The sequence below is a fragment of the Morone saxatilis genome, unplaced genomic scaffold, assembly GCF_004916995.1.
Source record: "Morone saxatilis isolate NCDOM2014 unplaced genomic scaffold, NCSU_SB_2.0 Contig23, whole genome shotgun sequence".
Taxonomy (NCBI): domain Eukaryota; kingdom Metazoa; phylum Chordata; class Actinopteri; family Moronidae; genus Morone; species Morone saxatilis.
The window spans coordinates 17,220,043-17,243,217 of record NW_023339796.1 but is presented as its reverse complement, the minus strand read 5'-3'; the positions used below and the strand labels follow the sequence as shown (position 1 = coordinate 17,243,217).

Below are 23,175 nucleotides of genomic sequence, written 5' to 3'. Positions count from 1 at the left end.
AGCTGGAACCGTAGAGAATATTTTTGCATTTTTGCTTGAAAATTGACTCAAATGATCGATCATCTGAATTTCCCGAGATTCATTTCTTGTGGACTACTCAACTTTTTTCCAGCACAATCAGCTGCTCTTTTTTTGCCCCAGAGACTAAACTACCAGTATGAACAAAGACTACAGACATCAACTGGGACAAAAAAAACATGTACACTAGCGGCGGTAGTATCAAAGAACTGACTCCCACTGTGTCAGAAAACGTTCACTTTCTCTCATTGTATTGCGACCACCTTACGCGCGCATGCTAATTCCAATCTTTCCGACGGTGTCCTGAACGCAGCATCGGCGAGAGGGGAGGGAGGGGGGGGATTCTCTAACGTCTCGTACGTGAACATCCTTGCGCACTCCACCTACCCACGATGCAGCGCGGTTGCATACAACATAGCCATCTTGTCAAGAGTGACTGAGTGAGGGAGGCAACTGTAGGCGCTGCTCAGACCCTCGGTTGTTGTAAAGCGTTACATTCAGGGCGCTTTCCTCCCTCGGCCGCCGAGGAAGCGTCGCCACCCAATGACCGTGGAGCCGGTGGAGTGAGCGGGTACAAAGGGCTGCTTTCGGGAAGATGTCTCACATACTTGTTCCGACGTAGGGGGAGTGTGCAGCAGCCAGTTGGCTTGACTTGCTAGCTAGCTCAGTGAGTGGAGGGCTGCGGGCCCTCCTCCGCCTAAAGTAGCTCCTGCAGCTGGGCAACACACTGCGACAACGGCCGTCTGACAACTGCACAGCCGGGACATCAGCAGGCCGGTCCGGACCGAGCGAGAGCCGCGGGTCCACCGTCGTACAGGCTGCTGGTATCCGTGTCTAAAGCCGCATTGCTGGACAAGACGAGGAGGAAAGTGTGGCGTTGCGTTATGAGCTCATGAAACGCAACAGGAGACCGAGAGAGGAAGAGGGATGGCGTAGATTCATCTCCATTACAGCTAGCAGAGCTAAGTAAAGCAGAGGAAAGTGTGCTGTTTAATATGATCTGAGCGTTTCGAAGCTGCAACCAGCTCGTCCCTTTCTGACAACAGGATCAACATAGCCATACGGGACCTGGAATCAGGCTTGTCAATATGTCGAAAATGCCAGCCAAGAAGAAGAGCTGTTTCCAGATCACCAGTGTGACACAGGCCCAGGTGGCGGCTATAGGTGCCGCCGACGACACCGAGAGTCTGGACGACCCGGACGAGTCGCGGACTGAAGATGTGTCGTCGGAGATATACGACATGTCGCGGGCTGAGTACGAGCCTGCGTGTGACAGGAGCTCATCTGAAGAAGCCCTGAATAATGTCGGCGAGCCAGAGGTTGTTACGGCACCAGCACACATACCTCAACCCGGTCAGCTGTCTGCGCTGTCAAACAATCCCATTGTGGAGTTCAGAAAAGTTGGAGTGTCGGGCTCAAGTCAAGGTGGTCAGCAACCAGCGGGGGTTGGCGTTACACCTGGTTTACCCCTTATTGCCCAGCCTGGGGCAATGCAGCAACAGCCTGCTCCAGCCGGGCCAGCCAGTGTGTCAGTAAACACATCCCAACCTGCTGCAGTGCCCAGTCCAGCTCCAGCTCCCGCCTCCTCCACGGTGAGTTGCACTTCACGCTTCAGGGTCATTAAACTCGATCATGGTACTGGAGAGCCCTTTCGGAGAGGCAGGTGGACGTGTACGGAGTTTTATGAGAAAGACTCGGAGGCCTCTGTTGTTAGTAGGACTGTAGATAGCATAAAGCATGCCAGTGCCATACTGGACCCTGCTGCAGACAGAGACAGTGGGCTCGGGCACACGGGAGGATCTGTGGTTGCCCCGGCAACACACTCGGGTCAGGGCCTGGGCTCTGTGGCGGATGCTTCTCTCTCGTCGCCCCGCATGCACGCGGTGGAGACGCTACCGCAGCAGCAACAGATCCACCATCAAAACTACAGCGTCCGGCAACAGGGTCTCAGTGGGTCGACCACACAGAGCGCTTTCCCCAGCAGCAAGCCCACATCTGTCCCAGCTCAGCCAGCGGTGGGAGGGCTCCAGCCTGCTGCTCCCCAGAGCGCGCTGCCTGTTGGACAAAACGGCCTGCCACAATCTGGTGTCCACATACAGAAGTCCCCCATCATGCCTCCTTCAGCCCAGCCCATCGCCTACCCTCCTCAGCATCAACAGCTTCCCATTGGCCACCACCTGAGCGGCCCGTCGGAGTACTATCAGCAGCAACAACCCGCTTCCATGCAGCCGGTGCTGACCGCTGGCCAGTCCCTCCCGGTGTCCAGCCTCTCTGCGGGGCCACAGCCTGTGGGACAAGGACCCGCGGCGGTCTTGCCGCCAGCCTCTGGAGGGGCTTCTGTGCCAAGCCAGGTTGGAGATGTTGCGGGAGCGGTGGGGGGATCTGCCCCTATGGGACAGCCAGCCCCAGGCCTCTTGCAGCAGCAGCCTGGATTAATGGCAGGTATCGGTATCGCAGGCTCCATACTGGCCGGTGGATCCGCTTTGCAGCAGCAGGCTGTGAGTCAGTATGGAGCGCCTGGACAGCTTCAACCCCACGGCCTCCACCCTACATCTTCTGTTGTACAAAATGTGCCTGCCATCGCAGTGAGCTCCAGTGTGCCCACCACTGTGCCCGCTGCTGTGCCCAGTGCCTCCAGTGCAGCCATGCCAAATGTGACAGCCTCCAGTTTGCCTCCAAGTCAGATCGCCCACAGCAAGACTCTAGTGGTTTTGGGGGTGCAGGGCCACCCAACAACTGGATTTGGACACGTGGAGGGTGGTAGCGGAGGGAAATCAGAGGGTCTCGTCAACGCACAGTCTCCTTTTGTCTCTGGGAAGGAACCGGTGAAGCCCTTCATGCCTGAGAGCCTGCAGCTCGCCACTCCAACCGTCAACAGCCTGTTTGGAATCCACATACCTGTGGACGGGGATGTGGACAGGTAACCATTACTAAAATAAGTAACTATGTTTCATGTTAGAAAATTCGTATCCCCGTTGACTACCATTACCATGTCTCTGCAACCTTATCCATAATACACACAGTTTGAACAATCACAGTCAGTGTAGGGCCGAACTGCCCAGTTCAGTGTACAGTTGGGGAGAAGCTGCAGGCAGTTTGGGCCATTTGCTGTGATCACAAGAAGGTATAAAGACAACCGTCGCCAAGGCAATGAGGGCTGCTCATTTAGTTGGTCAGATGAACAAACAGGGTTTTCCTCTTTATTTCCGGGAGGCACGGAGGGACGGGAGTGCGTAGAAGGAAGAGAAGTGGCACAAAGGAAGGAAATTTAATGTTTGTTGTTTCTCATTAGGGCCTAAAGAAGTAAGTGGAGTGTAGCACTCTTGAGGAGAACACCCAGTGCTTTCACCGCACAGGCAACGACATGTTAAGATACACATGACTCCAGTAATGCTGCGATTCTTTGTGTGTGAGGGTGTGTGTGTGTGTGTGTGTTATGTGTGTAGAAACGTGTTTTGCTGCAGGTCTAATGTCTCCAACATCCCTTTCCTCCCACTCAAGCTCTCATTCTCCAGGACAGTGTCTGAGGCGACGGCCTCGGCCGCGAACATCAAAGACGAGTTGTTGGTTGCTACTGTGCGTAGAGGTAGCTCAGCCTTCTGTTAGCCACTTGGTGAGCATGTTGATGCTTGACCTTTTTAATAAGTTAGTTCCTGCTCCGGAAAAAGGCATTCTAATACAAACACAGTCAAGAGCGTTTGATTTTGTGTTGCCACATTTATGATATCACGGTTTCCACTCGCAGCCCCATCAGGCTCCCCTCAGGAATGTTTACAAAGGGTTTTAGAGTATTGGCTGAAATAACTGTTTCATACTTTGTACTGTAGATATTATGTTTCTGAATGTTAGGTTGCACAGACTCATAATGCATAACTGAAGAAAAAAACCCCATCTGCAGCTATTAGGGGCTTCTTCTTTTAATCTCTGTTTTCTAAGCGTATTTATGGACATTTATTCGTGAATGGACACCAGAGATAATGATATCCTGTGAAACAGTATGTCACACTGAATCTAAAAATTCATACAGATAAATATAACCCACAGCGGAAATCATGGTAGAGGAAATATGAATGAAGAAACTGAAATTTGGGATTATTCGTTCAGGATAATTCAATTTTGTCTGTAAATGGCTGAATATAACTACATTTGTGTAAAAATGGCTCATAAGAAATAATGGTATCATTCTTTTTATGAGACTATTATAGGCCCGCATTGGCTTCCTTTCCAAAAATAATCTCTCTCAATTCCTGAGCCTTAGTGCTTTGTTTCACTTGTAGTAGATGGCACACATGAACGGAAATGATACAGTGCCTGAAATCTCTCAGCGGTTTCCATTGACACTGTTACAGATGTAGTGTAGACCAGACAGGGTACGCAGACTGCACAACACTGGCACTACTTTTCCTCACATGTGGGTTAAACAGTGTTTTGTATGTCATGCACTTCAGGGACGCTTACACTGATCATTCTCTGATCCAGACTTTATTTGCTTTGCTTTTCTGTTTCTTTGCTTTACACCTTCCTAACATGATACATCAGTGGTTTGATGACCAAGGGATGATGCCTTTAAAATGCATGGCCAGTACAGAACCAGCTTTGGCAATTAAGACCAGGAGTTGTTGAGTCTGTTTGCGTTTATCCGGTATTTATTTACATTTTGGTAATTTGGCGTCTGAAAGGTACGCTGAATGAGCCATTAGCAGTTCTTGATTCGTGATTATGATTAGCAGATCTATTATTTGCAGTGGGAGAGAATCACATCCTCTGAAAATGTTGGCCACACTGATGCAAATTGCCACAATCAGGCGCCGAGGGTTTTTAAGTTCCATAACTGCCTCCATGAGCTGTGTGCCGCAGCCACTGCTGTAGCTCCAACGGTTGATTGTATTGATAAGCGAGTCACATCAACGGGCCAAATACAATAACTAAAATCCTGTTGTTTTCATAACACCAGTGTACACCTTTCCTTTCACCTCACGTCTCCCCATCCGCGGCCACCCTCGCAGTTTGTAAACCTCTAGGTTAGACAATGAAAGAGTTCCTTAAAAAGTCCCAAAGTATTGTTTCAGGCAGCATTTACAAAAACGAACTATTCAAACACTTAGTTCAGACAATTTCAGCTGTTTTATATTCACCTGATTCAACACGTGATCTCTTAGTTAATTTGACAGTTAATTTAACAACAGGCCGGGTTAGTTAGTTAGTTTACTTTGATGCCAGTTGTGCCGTTTAAAACATTATTTAGGTTTGTGACAATGCAACTGACTTCAGAGTACCTATGTATTGCACGTGAGAGGGCCCAGCTCCCAGGCTGATAAGAGCAAGGGGTCTCTTACGACAGCCCGGCCCTATCAGACATTGAGCAGTAGTCTTTCCACTGTGCCTCTATTCTGCCGATAAGAGACCTGACAGTGGGGTGTGTCAACCAACTGTGCTAGTTGTCACGCCGTGGTCCTTTTCTTTTGCAACACAGTGTGTGCTAAATGACTGTATATTCTGTTCAAGGCCTTTGGACGTGGATAAACATGCACTCACTCCCCCTGTCAGAGCTGTGGGCACGTTGAACACGTCTCTCAGAGCGCCAGCCCACTGGTGTTTTCTGCTGCTGCAGCCTCAGAGTCTTTGCCGCTGGTGCAGCATCAGTGCAGTCGGTGCTTTGTACCTACCGCCCCACCGATTGACTGACAGACATGGCATGGCAGTTGTTCATGTTCAGATGAAGTGCTGAATGACATTCTTTTGCAGCAGCAACTGTGGTATGCTCAAAGGAGGTGGAGGAAGCTGCAGAGCGAAACTTGTTGTGCCTCACTTCAGCAGGCATTTTAGCTATGCTCGGTACACCCCCGGCCCTCCCTCCCCCGGCTCTTTTTGTCTCTTGCTTAATTTCTACATTTCCACTGCACTGTTTATTTAGCCTCTCGCTGCCCCACACACCACACAACAAAAACACTTCCATTTTCTCCTCAAACGGACTACTTCAGTAGTTAATAAGTGCAGTGTGTAGAGCACAGAAAGATACATGCACATGCAGCCACACATGCACACAGATGTGACTCCATGTTACGAGAGGTTGTGGGCCTTTTTCACACAGCTTGCACAACCTGGAAAACCTCTCTCGGCCATTTGGTAACGTCTGTCCCCGTCTTCCTCCACCCTGTAGTTTTCCCTGCAAGTAATTAAAGTGAACAGTGGAGATACAGAGTAGAGACTAAAGATGTTGTTCTCATACTTAGAATATGATTCGCTCAGCTTAATGTTTCCCAGATGGCTTCAACAACCGAAGACGTAAAATAACATCGGTCGATTGTCTGTTTGTCTCTGTTTCGCTGGACCATTTGCATAAATGTATTGCATCCGTAGTCTGTGTGTAATTGAGCTCAGGCCGGGGAGGTATGGTTTATTGTCCTCCCATAATGGGAGCTTGTGTAAAATTGGACTCCTCAGGAGGTAGGAGACGGGAGGGGAGTCACGGCCTGCGATGTAGTGGAGCAGTTTCTGCCACTGTGAATCGAGAGACTGTGTCTGTGTGGGTGGATGAGGGGTGTGTCTTTTAAAAAGGGGATGGGTTGACTCAGTGTGTGCTAAAGTATCCATGTGGGGGGTGGGGGCCACTCACTGAGGAATGGAGCCGTTGCTTTTGGACATACTCACTCACCATAGACATGAACACAGCGTATGCATTTTTAGTCATGGTGGAAGTGTGAGAGAGTGACACAGAGAGACAGCACAGGGTCTTTCCCTTCCCTTCTTTGACCTCTGCTTTACTGCTGTATCCTGTTTTCAGTCGGAGTCCCTAACGCTGCTCTCCGCCTTCTATTCATTTAATATTCCTTAGCTCTCTCCCTGCTTCCGCACTGGGGCTCTCGGGTCATATCATATGGCATTCGGTGGGCACATTTTATCCAGAGTGCCTCACAGAGGAACAAGTCCTCACCTTATCTTTGTTCTTTTCTTTGGCCAAGAGTAGTAAAGAGCCACCATTCATGCTTTAATACTTTTTGAATGGTACAGCACCACATCTAGTATGTGAAGAATAAAAATACAGTTACCTGGCAACTGTCACCCCAGTTTAGTGTCAGATGATATCAAATTTAACACACGCATTTTAATTATTTAAAACAAAACGTATTAAAAAAAACATCAATTAACAAATCTAACTTAATCTGTCATGTCCACATTTTAGACTAAATGGTAGGCTCTTGCCCCCCTCTGAAGTGCACCTAGCTAATGCTAAAGCAGTCCAAAACAACAGCTCTTCAATACATCCCACCCTCATGAAGGATGTGATGTTTTTTGTTGTTGTAACTGTGTAATAATGAAAGGTGTTTCTATAATGCAGTACTCTTCAGCAGCAGCACGAACAATACCCTCCCCTGTGACCATAACAGAGAATAAACACCTCCCCTACACAGTTAAACTGAACATCATAATCTTTGTAAAGATAGGCTTTACTGCAGGGCATTTGCTTCAGCTAGGTGTAACTAATAAAGTAACAACTGAGTGCATGTAGCAATAGTGTAACAATTAATCTTCTGCTCCTGCCCTGAACTCTCCAACCACTAACTGTGTACGGTATGTGTTTCTGTAGCTTTTTAGAGTAGAGAATGGTGTCTGTTTAGCTTTTTGCTTCAGTTAGTCCCTCCACCCCAGGTACGGAGGCGCTGACAAGCAGAAGAACATCAGAAACTCAGTCCAAGGTTTTAAAGGCTTGTTTAAAGGATGTGTTGTACTGCGCTGTAGATAAGCTTAGCTGAGAATATGCTCGTTATCTTGTTTTTGGAAAGCAGCACTTAAGTGACTTGAAATATAACAAAGACGCACTTTTCAGCTGTTTTCTACTTCTGGCTTTCCACCGGCTGCACACAAACTCTCTCTCTCTCTATCTCTCTATCTCTCTATCTCTCTCTCTCTCTCTATATATATATATATATATATATATAGTAATATATATATATAATATAACTGATGACGCCATATAGTATATCGAAGTATTATATTATATATAATATATATAATAGTATATATTATTTTCAATATATTATTTATAATATTTACTTTATTATCTATACTTACTTAACTTTACTTATTTTCTCTATAAAGAAGTAACACCAGAGTCCCTTTTTATTAGTTTTTGGTTCAGTTATTTATGTAATTGGTCGTTTTCTGTTCTTTGGCAGACCAATAGTTTTGGAAAAAATTAAAATCTTTATTAAAGCTCCTTCAGCTGTCATTTTGTGCTTTTTGAAATATAAGCAAGATATAGGATAAACTGATTGAAAAGCAACTGACTGCTAATTTTTTGCGGGTGTGATTGAGAAAAACAAAGCGGACATGAGGATGTTAAATCATGTTTTTCTTTAACTTGTAGCTGCTGTAAGTGTCCAACATTAATTATTGGAATATGCCCAAAAGGAAATGCTTAAAATGCAAGAGGATGCTGTCTCCAAAACACCAAGGAACATGGGGTTTTTTTTCTTTTAAAAAGTGAAAACCTACATTAAACCCACAAATGTTCACTCGAACCCGCCGGGACTGTTTAGTTTTGAGGATTTATTTGGGTGTGTTACGTCGAGTGGCGGCTAATGTAGCCTCGTGTGCTAACCTCAGGCAGAGATGAGGAGCGGGCTACAGAGGTCTGGTTAGCTCCAGACCTCCACACCAACAATTTTTTTTTTTTTCATTTTCAAACTGGTAGTCTTCAGCCCCAACCGACACTGACTCAGGTGACATCACTTGAGTCAATTTATCAGACATCGCGCTCCCTCTGAAGACACAAATATAAACAACTTTTGTCACATATGTATTTGTACTCAACACATGTAAACAGACTTTGTAAGTGTAGAAGTCCCCCATCAACAGTATGGCAATGAAAGAATAAGCAGATCCACTTTAGGTTTCAGTTTCTCGCACTTACAGTCCTGCTCACCCAGTTCCTCTCATTATCTCTCTAGTTTTTAAGTTATGGGAAGTTGGCTGTTGTTCACTTTAAATAAAAAAAAATTGCTACAAACAGTGCCTGCTTGTAGCTTAAATGTGATCTGTACATAAAGCAGCTTGTGTTTGACCAGTTTCCTTAAAAGTACCTTGAAAGTACCTTGAAAGAAGGGGCTTTTTAGGGAATTACGGCCCACAGTCAAAAAGTTCCTGTGGTTATCATGGGGATAGCACTAACCTGTGCTAGTGGAGTGTTAGCATCCAACCTCCCGATCTCCTCTGTCGGCCATGCTGTAATCGTATAGTGAGTCTGGATCCTCCCTGTACTCCAGCTCCCTCGTCTACAACCCAAAACCCACTGATAGAAACTCCCATAGGGCAGCTGAAATCTAAATAGTTTTGACCTACTTCTGTTCTGTGGCAGACGGATGGTGCAGAGAACCCGACGCCTCATGAGCACCAACAGTGGGAGTTTTCAACACCCTCTTTTCAACCTATCCCTTTGCACCCCCAGACTCCAAATTACTTTGCCCTGAAACACTAAGACCACAGTAAAGCAATCACAAGGGTTTGCACTGGAAATGGCTTTGCTAGCCTGCTACAGCTACTCCACTGGCGCTGAAAACATAAGCAGCCCAAGTTGACCAAAGGCTGTACTTGGTCTTCACATGGTATCTGTAGCTTGCATAGCTGAGTGCAAGCTACGTGTCAGCTTCGGTTGGACCTCCGGTTGAGCCAATGCACGACGCCTCTGCAACACCTTAACACGGAGGTCTATTATAACACTTCTGTTTTCTGTGTACTCTTTCTTCCTCTCGCTCTTTGCTCTCTCCCATTTTCTCTTTTACTCTCGTTTCCCTCCTCGTCACTTAAAGCCACTGTGGGATTACTCGTGGTCAACGAGTTAGCAAGGTTATTAAGCGCTTCAACTCTGTGAAAATGAATATTTGACAGGCACACTTGAGGAAAAAACCATGTGTCATGCTCCAGTTACATGTGTGACATCAACCAGCAAGAATGCACCAAAAGGTTATTTTCTCTGCTGCCAGGTCATAGGTTTGCTTTGGGGCTGTATCGGGCAAAGCCTGAGCATGTGCACGAGCCGTTTGTGTGTCAGGTTAGCTCATGTGCTTTGAGAGGGGTTTAGAAAAAGGAAAAGGGGATTTTGCTCCTGTGTGTACATATCTGATAGGTTACTCCCTGCCTTTGTGTCCTTCTCGAACACCACACTCGGGGTTTATGAGGAAGATGGTACTCTCCCCACTGCCGAACACACTGACTAGTTGCTTTACAAAGAGGGGCTTTCATAAATGGATATTGACATGTTACATTTTAGAGTTACAAAGAGAGCCATTGAGAGGCGAGTGTTTGCTACTTGAAAACGGGGAATGATGACTCCCCCAGTTCTTACCTCATTCATGAAGAGGTTGCTGGACTCCAAGTCATCTGATCTCCATGATTTCAGCCGATAGATGGCTTCTACAGAACTCTGAGGTCTATATGTGAAAACGAGAGGTTTTCTGTGGAGGTGTTGGCCTGCCACGCGTGTGTGTAGGTTTTTCTTGCGGCATAGCCCGCAAAGTAAAATTAAGCAGAGGCATAGGAGGAGGTTTGTGAGAGTGTTTAGTCATGAGGTAATGTGACAAAGGGAGTTTGTGCCAGATATTTCTAGGAAAAGAGCCTTGGCTGCTATAAGATTCACACACATGGGTGTGTTGTGTGGTGAGTGTGTGTGTGTGGTGTGTGTGTGTTGTGTGTGTTGTTGTGTGTGTGTGTGTGTGTTGTGTGTGTGTGTGTTGTGTGTGTGGTGTGTGTGTGTGTCTGCCTGCCTGCCTGCCTGCCTGCCTGCGTGTATTTGTGTACGTGTGTGTCTGCCTGCCTGCGTGTATTTGTGTACGTGTGCATATGCTCATGTAATCTAAAGTGTGCATTTACATTTGTGTGAATGTGGGAGAGAAGCAGTTAGTTTGGAGAGGCACGAGCCTGGAGTAGATTAAAGGAGTGTGTGTGCGTGTGTGTGCGTGTGTGTAGGGGTCAGTGTGGGGATTTCCTTTCCCCTTCCCGACTATACCCCTTCCCTTGGCATAGAACACAGTGTACTTGTAGCTAATCACCAGGAACATAGGAGGTAAAGATAAATTCCATAACGTGACAGTATTTGAACCAAGACAGTCAACCAATGTACACTTCAACCGCGTGAACGAACGAGTCCTTTCTCAACACAGTTATCAACTGAGAAGGATTACAGTTTCTTATTTGTTTTTCATACTGTGTGTTTGGTTGCGTGGAATAAAACGTGAGGGAGGCCTGAACAAATCTGCCCCTACCTTTGAACATACCATTCCTGTGTTAATGTCAAGACGCCCTTTCCCCAGCCCCTTTGCTTTCCTCTGTTTGAATGTCCTATATGTTTTATTGAAAGAGCCTTTTTTTCCAGCCAAGTTAACTGCACCATACGAGAGGGGGGGATTAAGTTGCGTAAGGAAACATTTCTAGGAATCTTTAGTTTGCTATCACTGTTTCAACTCTTCCATATCTCTGTCTCCTCTCTCTTTCCCTGAATGTGGGTGACACAGGAACCCCTCCAAGGCTTTCTACCAGGCCTTCCAGTCTGGCAGCAGATTAAGGGACTCAAAGGCCCACAGTGATAGGTACAGTACTTTACTGGATTGGGCTGGACAGGCCTGCAAGAGTGTAACAACATGTGTGCAGTGTTCAGTAGCAGTGAGCTTTGCTTTTCTCCACGTGCATGGATTGAGTTTGGAAACAAAGCCTGGCAGCAAGCGCAGGATTGGCCAATAGACTTCTCAACAACATCTCTGTCTCTCTGTCTGTAATTTTCTCCCAGCTTCTGTGTCTGGTGCTTTCTTTGACACGCTCTCTCTCTCTGTAACAGTACATATTGTCTGTGTCACGTAAAAGTACTGGTTTGTTTACTGCCTGGCTGTTATTTTCACACGTTTGGCCGCCGTCTCTATTGTCATATGTACCAGCCTTATTGCTGAGACCTTTGGGTGCAGGGACAAAGAATAGTACCGAATCCAATACGCGAGTGGACAGACAGTTCAACGAATTATAAACAAGTTGAACCAAATTACGGCTGCAACCAATGATTATTTGGATTATCAAAATATTTTTTCAATGAATGGTCCTGGGCCATCTCTGATGGAGTAATCCAATCCAAACACTGGCTGGAGATAGGGCCGTTGGCGTTTTTCACAGGCACCATAGTTTGTCCTTTGCTCTTGGAAGGGAGCTGCGATCTGCAACGCTAGATGCCACTAAATCCTACACACTGGACCTTTAATCGATTAATCATTTAGCCTAGTCTATAACATTCCTCGATATTAAGGTGAAGATAAAGTCAAAAACCCAAAGGTATTCAGTTCACAACGATATAAAGGATAGATTACTTAAGCCCATATATACAGAACAGAACATACTGTACAGAGTTTGTCCACCAGAGAGCAAGTAGATTTTTCAACTGTCACTTAGTATATATCTTGGTCAAAAAAAAACCCCAAAAATCTAAGGGATCAATATTAGGATGGTTTGTTTACGTTAAGAAAAATACTATCGGCCAATATATTATCAGATATTTTAAACCCTCAAATATCTCAATCAATATTGGCCTTGTCAATCAACTAATCGATTAATTGACTTATCGTTTCAGCTCTAAGCCCAATTATCTGAGCTAAATTATTTGGAAGTAAAAACAAAGAACATGCCTAAAATATCCCTCCTAATTGTCATTGTAAACTTCAGGCTCTGTACATACAGACAAGATGATCAAAGTTGAAGCAGGAAATGGTGCCGCAGTGTAATAGACATTTTAAAAAGGTACTTTTGGCAATGATTGTATCATTCACATGAAATTTCACTTCCCAGTAAGTAATCTGGTAACAGTTTGTTTGCAACCTGTCAGATTATCTGACTGCACATGTTGCTTTCAGTATTTGACTCCATTATAATCTCAATGCCCAAGATCTCAGCAGGTAATTTGTTTAGTAAAATGTTTTTGAGACTTTATAGAAAATGGCCAAAACTATGAAAATAATACTGTTGAAAAATGTAACATCCTTAAAAAAAACCCTAACTTGTTGCTTTTAGCTATCAAGTGAATGGTGGAGGCTGAAGAGTGTGTGCATGCTGTCTGTAACACAGGATTTAAATAACAGCTTGAGTACGGCCGGGTTTCTAGTGCAACACTCTCCACTGTGTCACTGTTTCTGTCAAATGACTTTATTTCACAGTTACATTTTAAATTCATCATTGAGCTATTGAATAGGTTGTTGACTCTGCCCTCATGCTCATACCAACATTTGGTGAGAGCGCCGTCAACATTTTCATGATGTCTTTTACAAAAATGAAAAAGGGAAGCACGGGAAACCATATCTGAGTGGCAGGAAATGAAACTGTTTTTAGAGAAATATACAGCTGACACACCATCACCAGCCACCGAGGGACGACGCATACAAACACACAAACACAAATTTCTGCCCTATGTTTGGTTTATACACGCAGACAGGTACATCAACACTGCAATTTCATCATCTAAACTGAGATGTTTAGTGTTATTACCTGAAAACTCAGTATAACTTTTACTTCTATACACTCTGTGTTTTGCTAGCTCCATCTGCCCAATTTAAGGTAATTTCCACTCTCAACAGAGGGCAGCAAAATAGTACTGTTATGGGCCCATGCTTCACTTCTTTTTTTTTTTTTTTTTGAGTGGTGCTGCTGTTGTGGATACACTGTTCTGCCAAGGGCTGCTTTTGTTTCCATAGAAGCAGAGATAACCAGGGTTCTGTTTGAGACTGTGTTTGGTAGATCATGGTGATGGCCTTTGGTTTAGATCCTTAATTAGTCTGTTTTATTCAGGTTTATTTGGGATCATGTCCTGGACAACCAGATGAAGTCATTGAAAGGTTGTGTAAGTGGAAATATGCTAAAGTGTACATGACATTTTGCCAAAAGAAGACACTGACTTTAAATTTCCTGCATTTGTTCTTAGCATAATGTGAATGTTTGAGTCCATATATGATGATTATGTTAGATCACATGGTCAGCTGTATAATAGCAACTCTCCTGTAATGTAGAGAAAATCACATGCATTGAAATACATTTAATAAGCTAATGTTTATTTACAGGTGTCTCATCTAAACATCCCCAAGTTATTTGACTCTACTGTAACTTTATTATCTATTTAAAGCCACACAGTAGAACTATGTCAGATCCAAGACTTGTTGTCAAAATAAAGGTCCCCCTTATGGGCACTTGGCACATATTCCTGGCAGAGGCCCTTTTGTAGTGTCTCATCCTCTTCTGCCTCTCCTTTTTTGCTTTCCTCCTAATTAGTCTTGGCTCCCTGTTTTCTCTCCAAAAGGAAATAATCATACAGTATGCATTTAACTTTTAGCAAAATGTACGTATACAGTATGTGCTGATATTTCAGTCCAGTCTCTGAGCTTACTAGAACCTCACTGGAGTTGCTTGAGTTGTTACTTATATTATTCATCTTCCAGTCCACAAGCATCTTGGTCTCCGGGTTGAAACAGTCCAAATCTACTAATTGATTCCATAATAAGTCTAGAGATTTATCGTGTCAATTGGTTTACCACATGAAGTATCCTACTACTTTTCCCCTAGTGCCACCATGAAGTTGATTTTTAGTAGAATGGTTGGACTCCGTTTGATTCCAAATGTTTGGATTCAGTGCATCGGCATGAACTTTGGTACACACATTCATGTCTCCTTATATAATGTTTTATCTTCCATCATCAGGTCAAAATTAAAATTATACTTTGGTTTATGTACAGATGCCTACAAATTATTCCCATCAGCATCAGCTATACTGTGCGTCTGGTGCTAATTAGCAAATGTTAAGCTCAAAGCATAGCTGTGCCTTACAGAACTGCTAGCATGACTGTAGACTCTTAATCGTGTTAAACATTTGCACAATTATTCAGCTCCAAATTTTTATGTTCCGATGCTACCAAATTTGATCCACCAAATTTTCAGTGACTATCATAATCTATGGTTTTTAGACTTTTTAAAGTACTTATTTCTACTTTAGTTTGCCTATTCTTGCCTATTTGCTTTAGTTTGCCATCCAAAATCTCTTCAATTGCTCAGTTATAGAGTTGTGTTTGTCCCACTTGCATGGGTGCAAAAATACAAACTTCAAAATTAAAACTTTTTTAATTTCCCACCCTGTAATTATTAGACCTGAGTTCTGCCATGTTACAGTTTTGACACTTGCTTGGTTGTTGCTTTAGCACTTCCTCATTTTTTGTCTGCTGGCTGACTGCCCATGCCCCATTACATGCACAGCTGGGTAATGTAATATAACATAAACAGTGGAAGTTGTCAGCTCTGGGATATAATGAGAGTAAATATACGCATAACTGATATGGGTATGAAAAGAAATGCTCTGTATACATTACGTAGTTGATTACAAAGCCACATACACAGAAAAATAAGGTCTCGATTAATAAAGACCTGAATTTACACTGTAAGATTAGAGGTATTAATGCGTCACAAGTGTCTAGGTAAGATTGACTTGTGCACCTGTTGTCCTTGGGCACTGGATCAGGCCTCGCCTCTTAAGCTCTGAACTTGCCTTATCATGTCTCAGGCTGAGATAAATAGGCTTAGCTTTGTTTTTACTGTGTTGCTGAAAGAAACCTACTGCTCTTAAATATGCCGGCAGTTCTGCCAGAGGCGAGGAATGATAACTTTTCGATGCTCAGATGAGTTATTCACCCTCACCACTCCACTTGCCCATGCTATGTCTAAGTGTAAACTTCTCAGCCTGTAATGGACCTTTTATTGACATTCCTATTTTACAGCTAACACTGTATGGGACACACCAAACTCTACACAGAGCTTCTAAACGTCAGTCATGTGAATGTAGAAGGCGAGGTTTACAAAGGTGTTGGTTGCGTAATCAGTGGCAGAGTAAGTTCAAACCCTCATTAGTATTCGGTTTCAGCCCTAGCCCTCTGGGGCTTGACCTTACCTACATCAGTAGTTGCTGTATATACTGTGCTTTAGAACGCTGGAAAAACAGAGCAGGAGGCTGTACCGTGCATTCAACATGTTTTGTATTGAAGTCAGGCGCTCAAACAAGTTCTTGGCTTTGACATGAGATCTAGAGGCTTAAGCAAGATCATGTGGGTCAGGGATGGTGCTTTAACCAGGCACACTTGATCTTGAGCCCCAAAACACTACTCACTCATCGTGGTTTCCAAAATCCCCCCCCCCCGCCTCCCAGTGCCAGTTGTTCTTGGAAGTTCTACTTGGGGCACCAGATGGTGTCCTAATATGGTTCTGACTTGATTGTTATTGATATGATATGTCATTGTTATTCCTGCTTCTTTTAATGTCACTAGTACATTTGCAGCTGAAGTAAAGAGTAGACGCCCAAACCATCGTGACTTAACAAAATCATCTTTGCCCACTTTGACTCCAGGAAGCAGAATTACAAGTTAGCATCTAAGTCTTGGCTCGGGGCACTGTGAAAATCTATCTCAGACACTTTGAGAAGTATTATTGCGTTGTTGATGTTTTACAGTCTCCATAGTTACAAACCCATCACTAGCCTGTCACATGTCCCAGTGACAGTACACATGGGGTTTTTGAATTTTCCTCTTACTTTATTCTCTGGTTTGACCTCAGTAATCTCAGCAGCTGGAGGAAAACCCTCCAGAGAAAAGACTTCATATCCACTGCTTCAATGGTAGTGAGGTAATTCACAGTCATACTGAGTAGTTGAGTGGTTTAATGGCAGAAAATGAACTTGCAACAATTTTGAAAGTGTATTAATTGTTTGTTATAGTAAATAAAATATATTTGGGGTGTGGTATTTTGGTTGAACAAAATAAGTGATTTGAATACATCAGATTGCATCTTGGGAAATCATAAAGGGCGCTGTTCACATGAGGTTTGGGCCCAAATTTCTCCCTCCAGATGGACTGTAGTGTTTTGTTTTTTGGCCTGTGTCTCCTAGAATCTGGGGAGTGTTTGCCCTGTGTTGTCAACATCCAGAAACACTTGTGTGAATCCTTTTTCAGATTTGTGTTACCAGAACAGCTGCCTTTACGTCTTAACAACTGCGCTCTTTCTTAATTTTTTCCCTCTGTCCCGTCTATGTCCTGGTTTACTTTGTCTTTCCAGCTTAAATTGATTAAATTATGTAAACCACATGGTCGTCACTGAATATCCCTGACATCTGAATTTGGATCTTTAGTAGGACACCCCCCTTGATGTTCAACTGCTCAGCCAAATATTCAGCTTACACAAAATTATTGTGTTTTCAGTTTGATATTTTATAGCACAATTCTGCCCAAAGTTACAAAAAGTCAAATATCTACATAGGCGCATTTAGCAACAGTTTGGGAAAGGGGTTAGGTGTGTGAATTGACCTTTTTAAAACAGGTTTTGAACAAGGCTAGCGGTAGGCTATTATCGGGCCATAACAGCATGTACAAATACTGCTACAGAGTGTGATTGTATTATGATGGATCATGTTTTTGTTTGTAGTGTCTGAAGTCACTGGTGAAGCAACAAGGGTGTAGCCCACAGAGTCCATTCAGAGTCTGAACTTTATAGAGTGAGAGATTCCTCTGGGCACAGGCCTATTGAAAACTCCTGTTAGGAAGGAAAACTATAGGAGAGCCTGTGTGCGACACCTTGTCTAAATTAAACACGCATTTAGTACAGGGTGAAGCTGAGGTTGATGCAGCTTTTTTTATTTATAAAACAACATTTGGTTATGTAACCACTCGTGAGGGGGGGTCACATAATGTGGTCTACGAGGGAAAGAAAGAGATACTAATGACTGAGGACTGACGGCTGTGCATACTTGGCAGTTTTTTTTCTTGAAGTCATGGGTGTGTGTTTATAGTGACACTGCATCTCAGTCAACACATGCTGCTTTGTACATTGTGTGATGTACTTGTATGTAAGCTAATGTAAGACGCTGTCATATCTGACGGAGCTCAAACAAATAGTCTAGGACAGGGGATGTGAGTGACAGTGTCTCATAGCAGCAGAGGTATGGGGAACATGCTGATAACAATCTACTGAGTGCTTCCGCTGGCCTCACACACAAATTGGATGGTGTTGAGGAAAAGAACATTGTGTCCTCAGGGGGAGTCTATAGCCAACCTGATGTCCTCTTGCTGCGTCTTAACTGCACCAGTGAGACGCTTGACAGTTGGAAAAATAAGCTTGGCAGTGCCCTCTGGTGGAAAAACTATTTAAGGGTGTTTCTAAATTACCTAAAACACATCTTTGGCATTCCTGCACTGCAGTATCTTTTTACTCATAAAGGCCAATATGGATGTCATATCGGCCAGACATTTTGTAGCATGCTAGAGTCGGTCCGAAACTCTGGTCCGGACTGAAACATCTCTCCAATTATTGGAGGGATTTCCAATACATTTTGTGCAGGCATTAATGGGTCCCAGAAGATGAATCCTAATGACTGTGTTGATCCTCTGACTGTTCATGTACCGGCACCGTGAGGTTTTTTTTTTTTTTTAAATCTACTATCGACTATTTTACTATCTGATGAATTGCCTTGACATTGGGTGTAGATATTTTAGGTCTCCAGCAGATGATGGTGATCCCCTGAGAGATCAGAGTTTTAATAATCAGGTGAATCATCTCCACATTTACTGAATGGATTGGTGTAAAATTGAGTACAGATGATCGTGTTCCCAGAAGAACTTCTGGATACTTTGTTGATCAACTTCTACCCCACCGCAACCAGCTGGTCAAATTTCACCTCCTAGAATTATTTTTCTTTAAAAATAGTACATTCTCTGATAACATCAGACACCTGGCATTTGTGTTTCCGCATTTAAAAACCTTATTTTACACACTTTGGTAGAACTGTCAGAAATGCTCTGCTTTAAAACACATTCATCAAGGACTCAGAGGGGTTCACCTTCAGATATATCCAGTATTCAGAGAAACCTTTGCAAGTTCAAACTAATCCTCTCAAAGAAAGTTCCTTCCAGAGAGAATCTGATAACATCAGAGAATGTACTAATAATGCTATGCTATTAGCAAATGTTAGAAAGCTAAAACAGGAACCATGGTACACAACCGCTGCTAGAAAAACACTGGCTATAGACTGTGAAAAAAAAAATGTAATTGTCCCTCATTGTGTAATAAAACTATAAATATGAATTCAACAAAGATACAAGAGTACATATAATTTCCTAAAATGTTATTTTATAAACAGAACAATTGAACTGTATGTATCTATGTTATCAAGCTACCCGTTTATTTGCCCACACTTTAATGGATTTATAAACTCACAATTGCCACGATTCGGCCCCCATACGCACCCCTGAAAGCTACTACTCTTAGCAGTCTACTATGAAGCGGGCGGAGCAGAGAGCCTCCTGTCAGTCCCTCCACCCTCCTCCACCCTCCTCCACCCTCCCGGTTCATGTTTCATAATTCTAAATGTGGTCACAGTTGCCCCACTGAACCGCCTCCGGTGCGCTCCGGTGCGCTCCGGTGGCCTCTCCTTTATCCGCCGCTGCCGGTGTAGCTCGGGCAGCAGCAGTCAGCGCCATGCCGTGCACCTTCTGCTACAAACCAGCGAGCTGCTGCCCCGGGGACCCGAGCCGGAACGCGAGCCGGAACGCGACCCGCGACCCGCTGCTCTCCTGTCGGACGCGCCGCAGGTAACGGGACGCTGCCGGTGCTCTGCCCGCCTCTGGGGACCGCATGCGTCCACAGCTGAAGCTACATTGTAATGATTTGTAACAGAGTACTATTTAAAACCCATAATCAATGTTGATTGAAGTCAATAGTTTATTGAACGATTAGAGTGATCAGGGACTCTGGAAGGAACTTTCTTTGAGAGGATTAGTTTGAACTTGCAAAGGTTTCTCTGAATACTGGATATATCTGAAGGTGAACCCCTCTGAGTCCTTGATGAATGTGTTTTAAAGCAGAGCATTTCTGACAGTTCTACCATAGTGTGTAAAATAAGGTTTTTAAATGCGGAAACACAAATGCCAGGTGTCTGATTTACAAGTCGATCAAATATAGTATGTGCTGATAACTCCACATACCACATACTAACCACAGTGTGACCCTGGGGGGAGAAAGTTGGACCAAAAAAAATGAGGTCATCATATGATGACCTCTGACATGAGACAATATGTGGTTACTAATCCGAATACTTTGTTTCTCCCTGTTGGGATTGGTGACTGGAGACATTACCACACCTACACTGAATATGGCCGTTATTCACACTAACTCTGACTTACTGTGTTGCCTGCAGCCAAGCTTCTCTCATTCTCCTGTACACTCTGTGACCTGACCTAGATTGAAGCTGTAATGTACATGGTATGACCAAGTGTGGTCGAAGGTTATTTTATATCATCTGCCCTACATTCCTGTGGTGAGGCGATGGCGGGTGGTTTGATCAATTGAGAACCAATGTGTTGTCTGTTATTCCAAAGGTTTTTATTTAATTCATTATGTGTTTCCAGTTGAGATTCTTGTTCATTTGTATGTTTTCCAGTCGTTTCTGCTTTTACTCTCTGTTGGGGGAAAAACAAGAAAGCAGAAAAGGGTGATGAGAGTAGAAAAATGACTCCCCTGGAGGTTTTAAATCCTGAAATTTACAAGATTAACTCTAACATAACCCTATCTGTCTTTTCTTTTTCACAGGGCCTCAGGAACCAATGTTGCTGCCATTGATAATAAAATTGAACAGGCAATGGTGAGTAATCCCTTTACCATTCATCATACACTGTTGTCTCACTTTTTTACTTTTTTAAGAACTCTAGGGTCTTTTATATTTTATATATTATTTTCATCTTTGCCCTTCAGAATAAACTCGCACTGAATTCACAGCTAGAATGAATACATGAACAAATGGAGCCTTTAGCCTTGAGCCTTACGCTGAGGTCCTTGTCTGAACATCATAAATCCGTCACAGCTGCCTCTGGTCAGGTCCTATATATTGATTTGTGTCCTGCTCTTCCTCTCCTCCAGGACCTGGTGAAAAGCCATCTGATGTATGCAGTGCGCGAGGAGGTGGAGGTCTTAAAGGAACAGATCAAAGAGCTGTATGAGAGGAACTCTGTGCTGGAGAGGGAGAACGCCGTGTTGAAATCTCTGGCCAACAGCGAGCAGCTGTCTCAGCTGTCCACCCAGTCGGCCACCAGCACCGGCTCCACGCCTCCCCTGCAAGGACTCAGCCAGCCTCAGCAGCAGGCCCAGCCTCCTCTTCAAGTCCAGCCTCAGCCTCAGCCGCAGCCTCAGCCGCAGTCACACCCCCAGCTCCAGCAGCACCCCAAACCCCAGCAGCTCCAGACTCAGCCTCAGCTCGATCCTGGCCAACAACAGCAACAACTGCAACCCAACGTCACCTCCGCTTGAAGCGCATCTGCCCTGCTTCGCATAGGGCAGGGGGAAAAAAGAAAAAAAGAAGAGCATCTTCCCTACAACTTATTACAATTAGTGTATGTGAAATTAAAAAGAAGAAAAAAAAAACTGTCTTCTTAGCCACCAGCTTGACCACAAAGTACAGTGCTTGTGTGTGTCCGAGTGAGTTAGCAAGCAAGTGTGACTGTGAAATGTAAGTGTGTATGCATCTGTACTGTGGGCCTTTCCAGTGTTAATGCAATCATCAAGAGAGAGACAGAGAGACTTGGAGAAAGTGTGTGTAGAGACAGCGTGTCAGGGAAGGTCAGGGTGTTTTTTTTTTTTTTTCTTGTTTTTTTTCCCATCTTGGCTGCGTTCCCGGATTGGTTGACTGCTGGGTCCAAGCTCGTGGACAGGATGTCTTTTCTCCTTGGACCAGGCCAGAGCCAGAGCAGCCCGCCGCCTGACCTGAAACCTGCTCAAACCGTGGGTGTGGAAAGGGAGGGGTTCACCTCACATAAGGGACAAACGGGAGTGATTGTCAAAAAGAGAGCGATTATTTTTCTAAATGAGAGATAATTGGGTGGGTAAAGGGGTATTTTTAGCCTTGCTGTTTCATGTTGTAAAGTAAGAAGTGGGAGAGAGTCTGTTTTTCCGGAGCGCCACACCGCTGCCGTTACTTTTACATCCAGTCCAACCCTTGCATCGGTCTTTTGAGTTCTACTGTGTTTTATTTATTACAGGGCTGCTATTTTCATAAAAGAACAATTTCATGAAACCTGTTTTAACCGAAGCCCAGTGACTTGTTTCCTTTTTCCTTTTTTCTTTTACAGTGTTTCAACAGATTGGCCAAACTTCCCGGGGGCAATGCTTTAATTGTTAAAAAAATAAATAAAGAAATTCTGACAAATGTTTAACACTAACTCAAATGTTACTCTGCAATTGCCAATTCATAGCTTGAGTCAAGATCCAGTATAAATGTACATTTTTGTATAGTATAAAGTATTAAGAGCCTTGCTGGGTGACTCTTCACCTGTTGACATCAAATCTTAACATGGGCCTGCAGAAGGCATTTGATGAAGATTCAAATCTGTCGGTAGTTTTATCTAAAAAGTGAATTAGTGTTGCCATACCCCCCCTCCTTCTTGGTTTTTTTCTCCCAGTGTGTTTCCTGAGGGGGCCAGGGGGGAAAGCTGTGAAATCATTCAACCTACTTTGTAACCAAAGATGCAAAGCTGTGTAAATTGATTATTTTTTAAAGCACACTCGTTATTTTTTTTTTGTTTTGTTACTTCCTCCTTCACAAAATATTTTGTTGCTGTTCAGCATGTTCTGCATGATCTGTAATCTTCAAACCACTTTCTTACCTCATTTTTATTCAGCACTCTTATTGTAAGATAGTCTGTGAACAGTGTAAATGGAGAAAATGATGCAGAGTGGGCAGAAAGAAAAATAACCTAGTGTTATTGACACTAGTCACAGAAAAATGAAGTGAGCCATGTTTTGTTCATTTGAATGGTGTTTGAATTTCATATGCCAATAGTTTTGTTACATTGCAAATTTTAATGTATTTAAATAAAAGCAATATTCAGATTCCAAAATATGCCCGTTTCTTTTGTTACAGAGTTCCAGAAAGCCATTTGTTAATACAAGACAGTTTAGACATTTGAAGCCTTTTTTACTGTCCACTGGAACACTTTCTGAATATAAAACCTCTGGACAATCAAGTTGCTCTTGATAGCGCGTTAAATTTGAACAGATCCTCTTTCTACATTCATAATCTCAACCCACAATAAGATACAATGTCCCAGATGCAAAGGT

At 43.8% G+C, this 23,175-nt stretch overlaps 1 protein-coding gene across 2 annotated transcripts; it reads left to right on the top strand.

Moving 5' to 3' along the window:
* The first annotated feature begins 419 nt into the window (after window positions 1-419).
* Window positions 420-22,955, top strand: LOC118334561 (TSC22 domain family protein 2-like). 2 transcript variants are annotated; one of them, XM_035670489.1, is made up of 4 exons: window positions 420-2,938; window positions 11,529-11,603; window positions 20,656-20,707; window positions 20,983-22,955. In XM_035670489.1, the coding sequence occupies exons 1-4, from the start codon at window positions 1,107-1,109 to the stop codon at window positions 21,367-21,369; spliced, it is 2,346 nt and encodes a 781-aa protein (XP_035526382.1). In that variant the 5' UTR covers window positions 420-1,106; the 3' UTR covers window positions 21,370-22,955. The 2 variants fall into 2 exon arrangements, with proteins under 2 accessions (XP_035526382.1, XP_035526383.1); XM_035670490.1 differs by lacking the exon at window positions 11,529-11,603.
* Window positions 22,956-23,175: the final 220 nt, after the last annotated feature.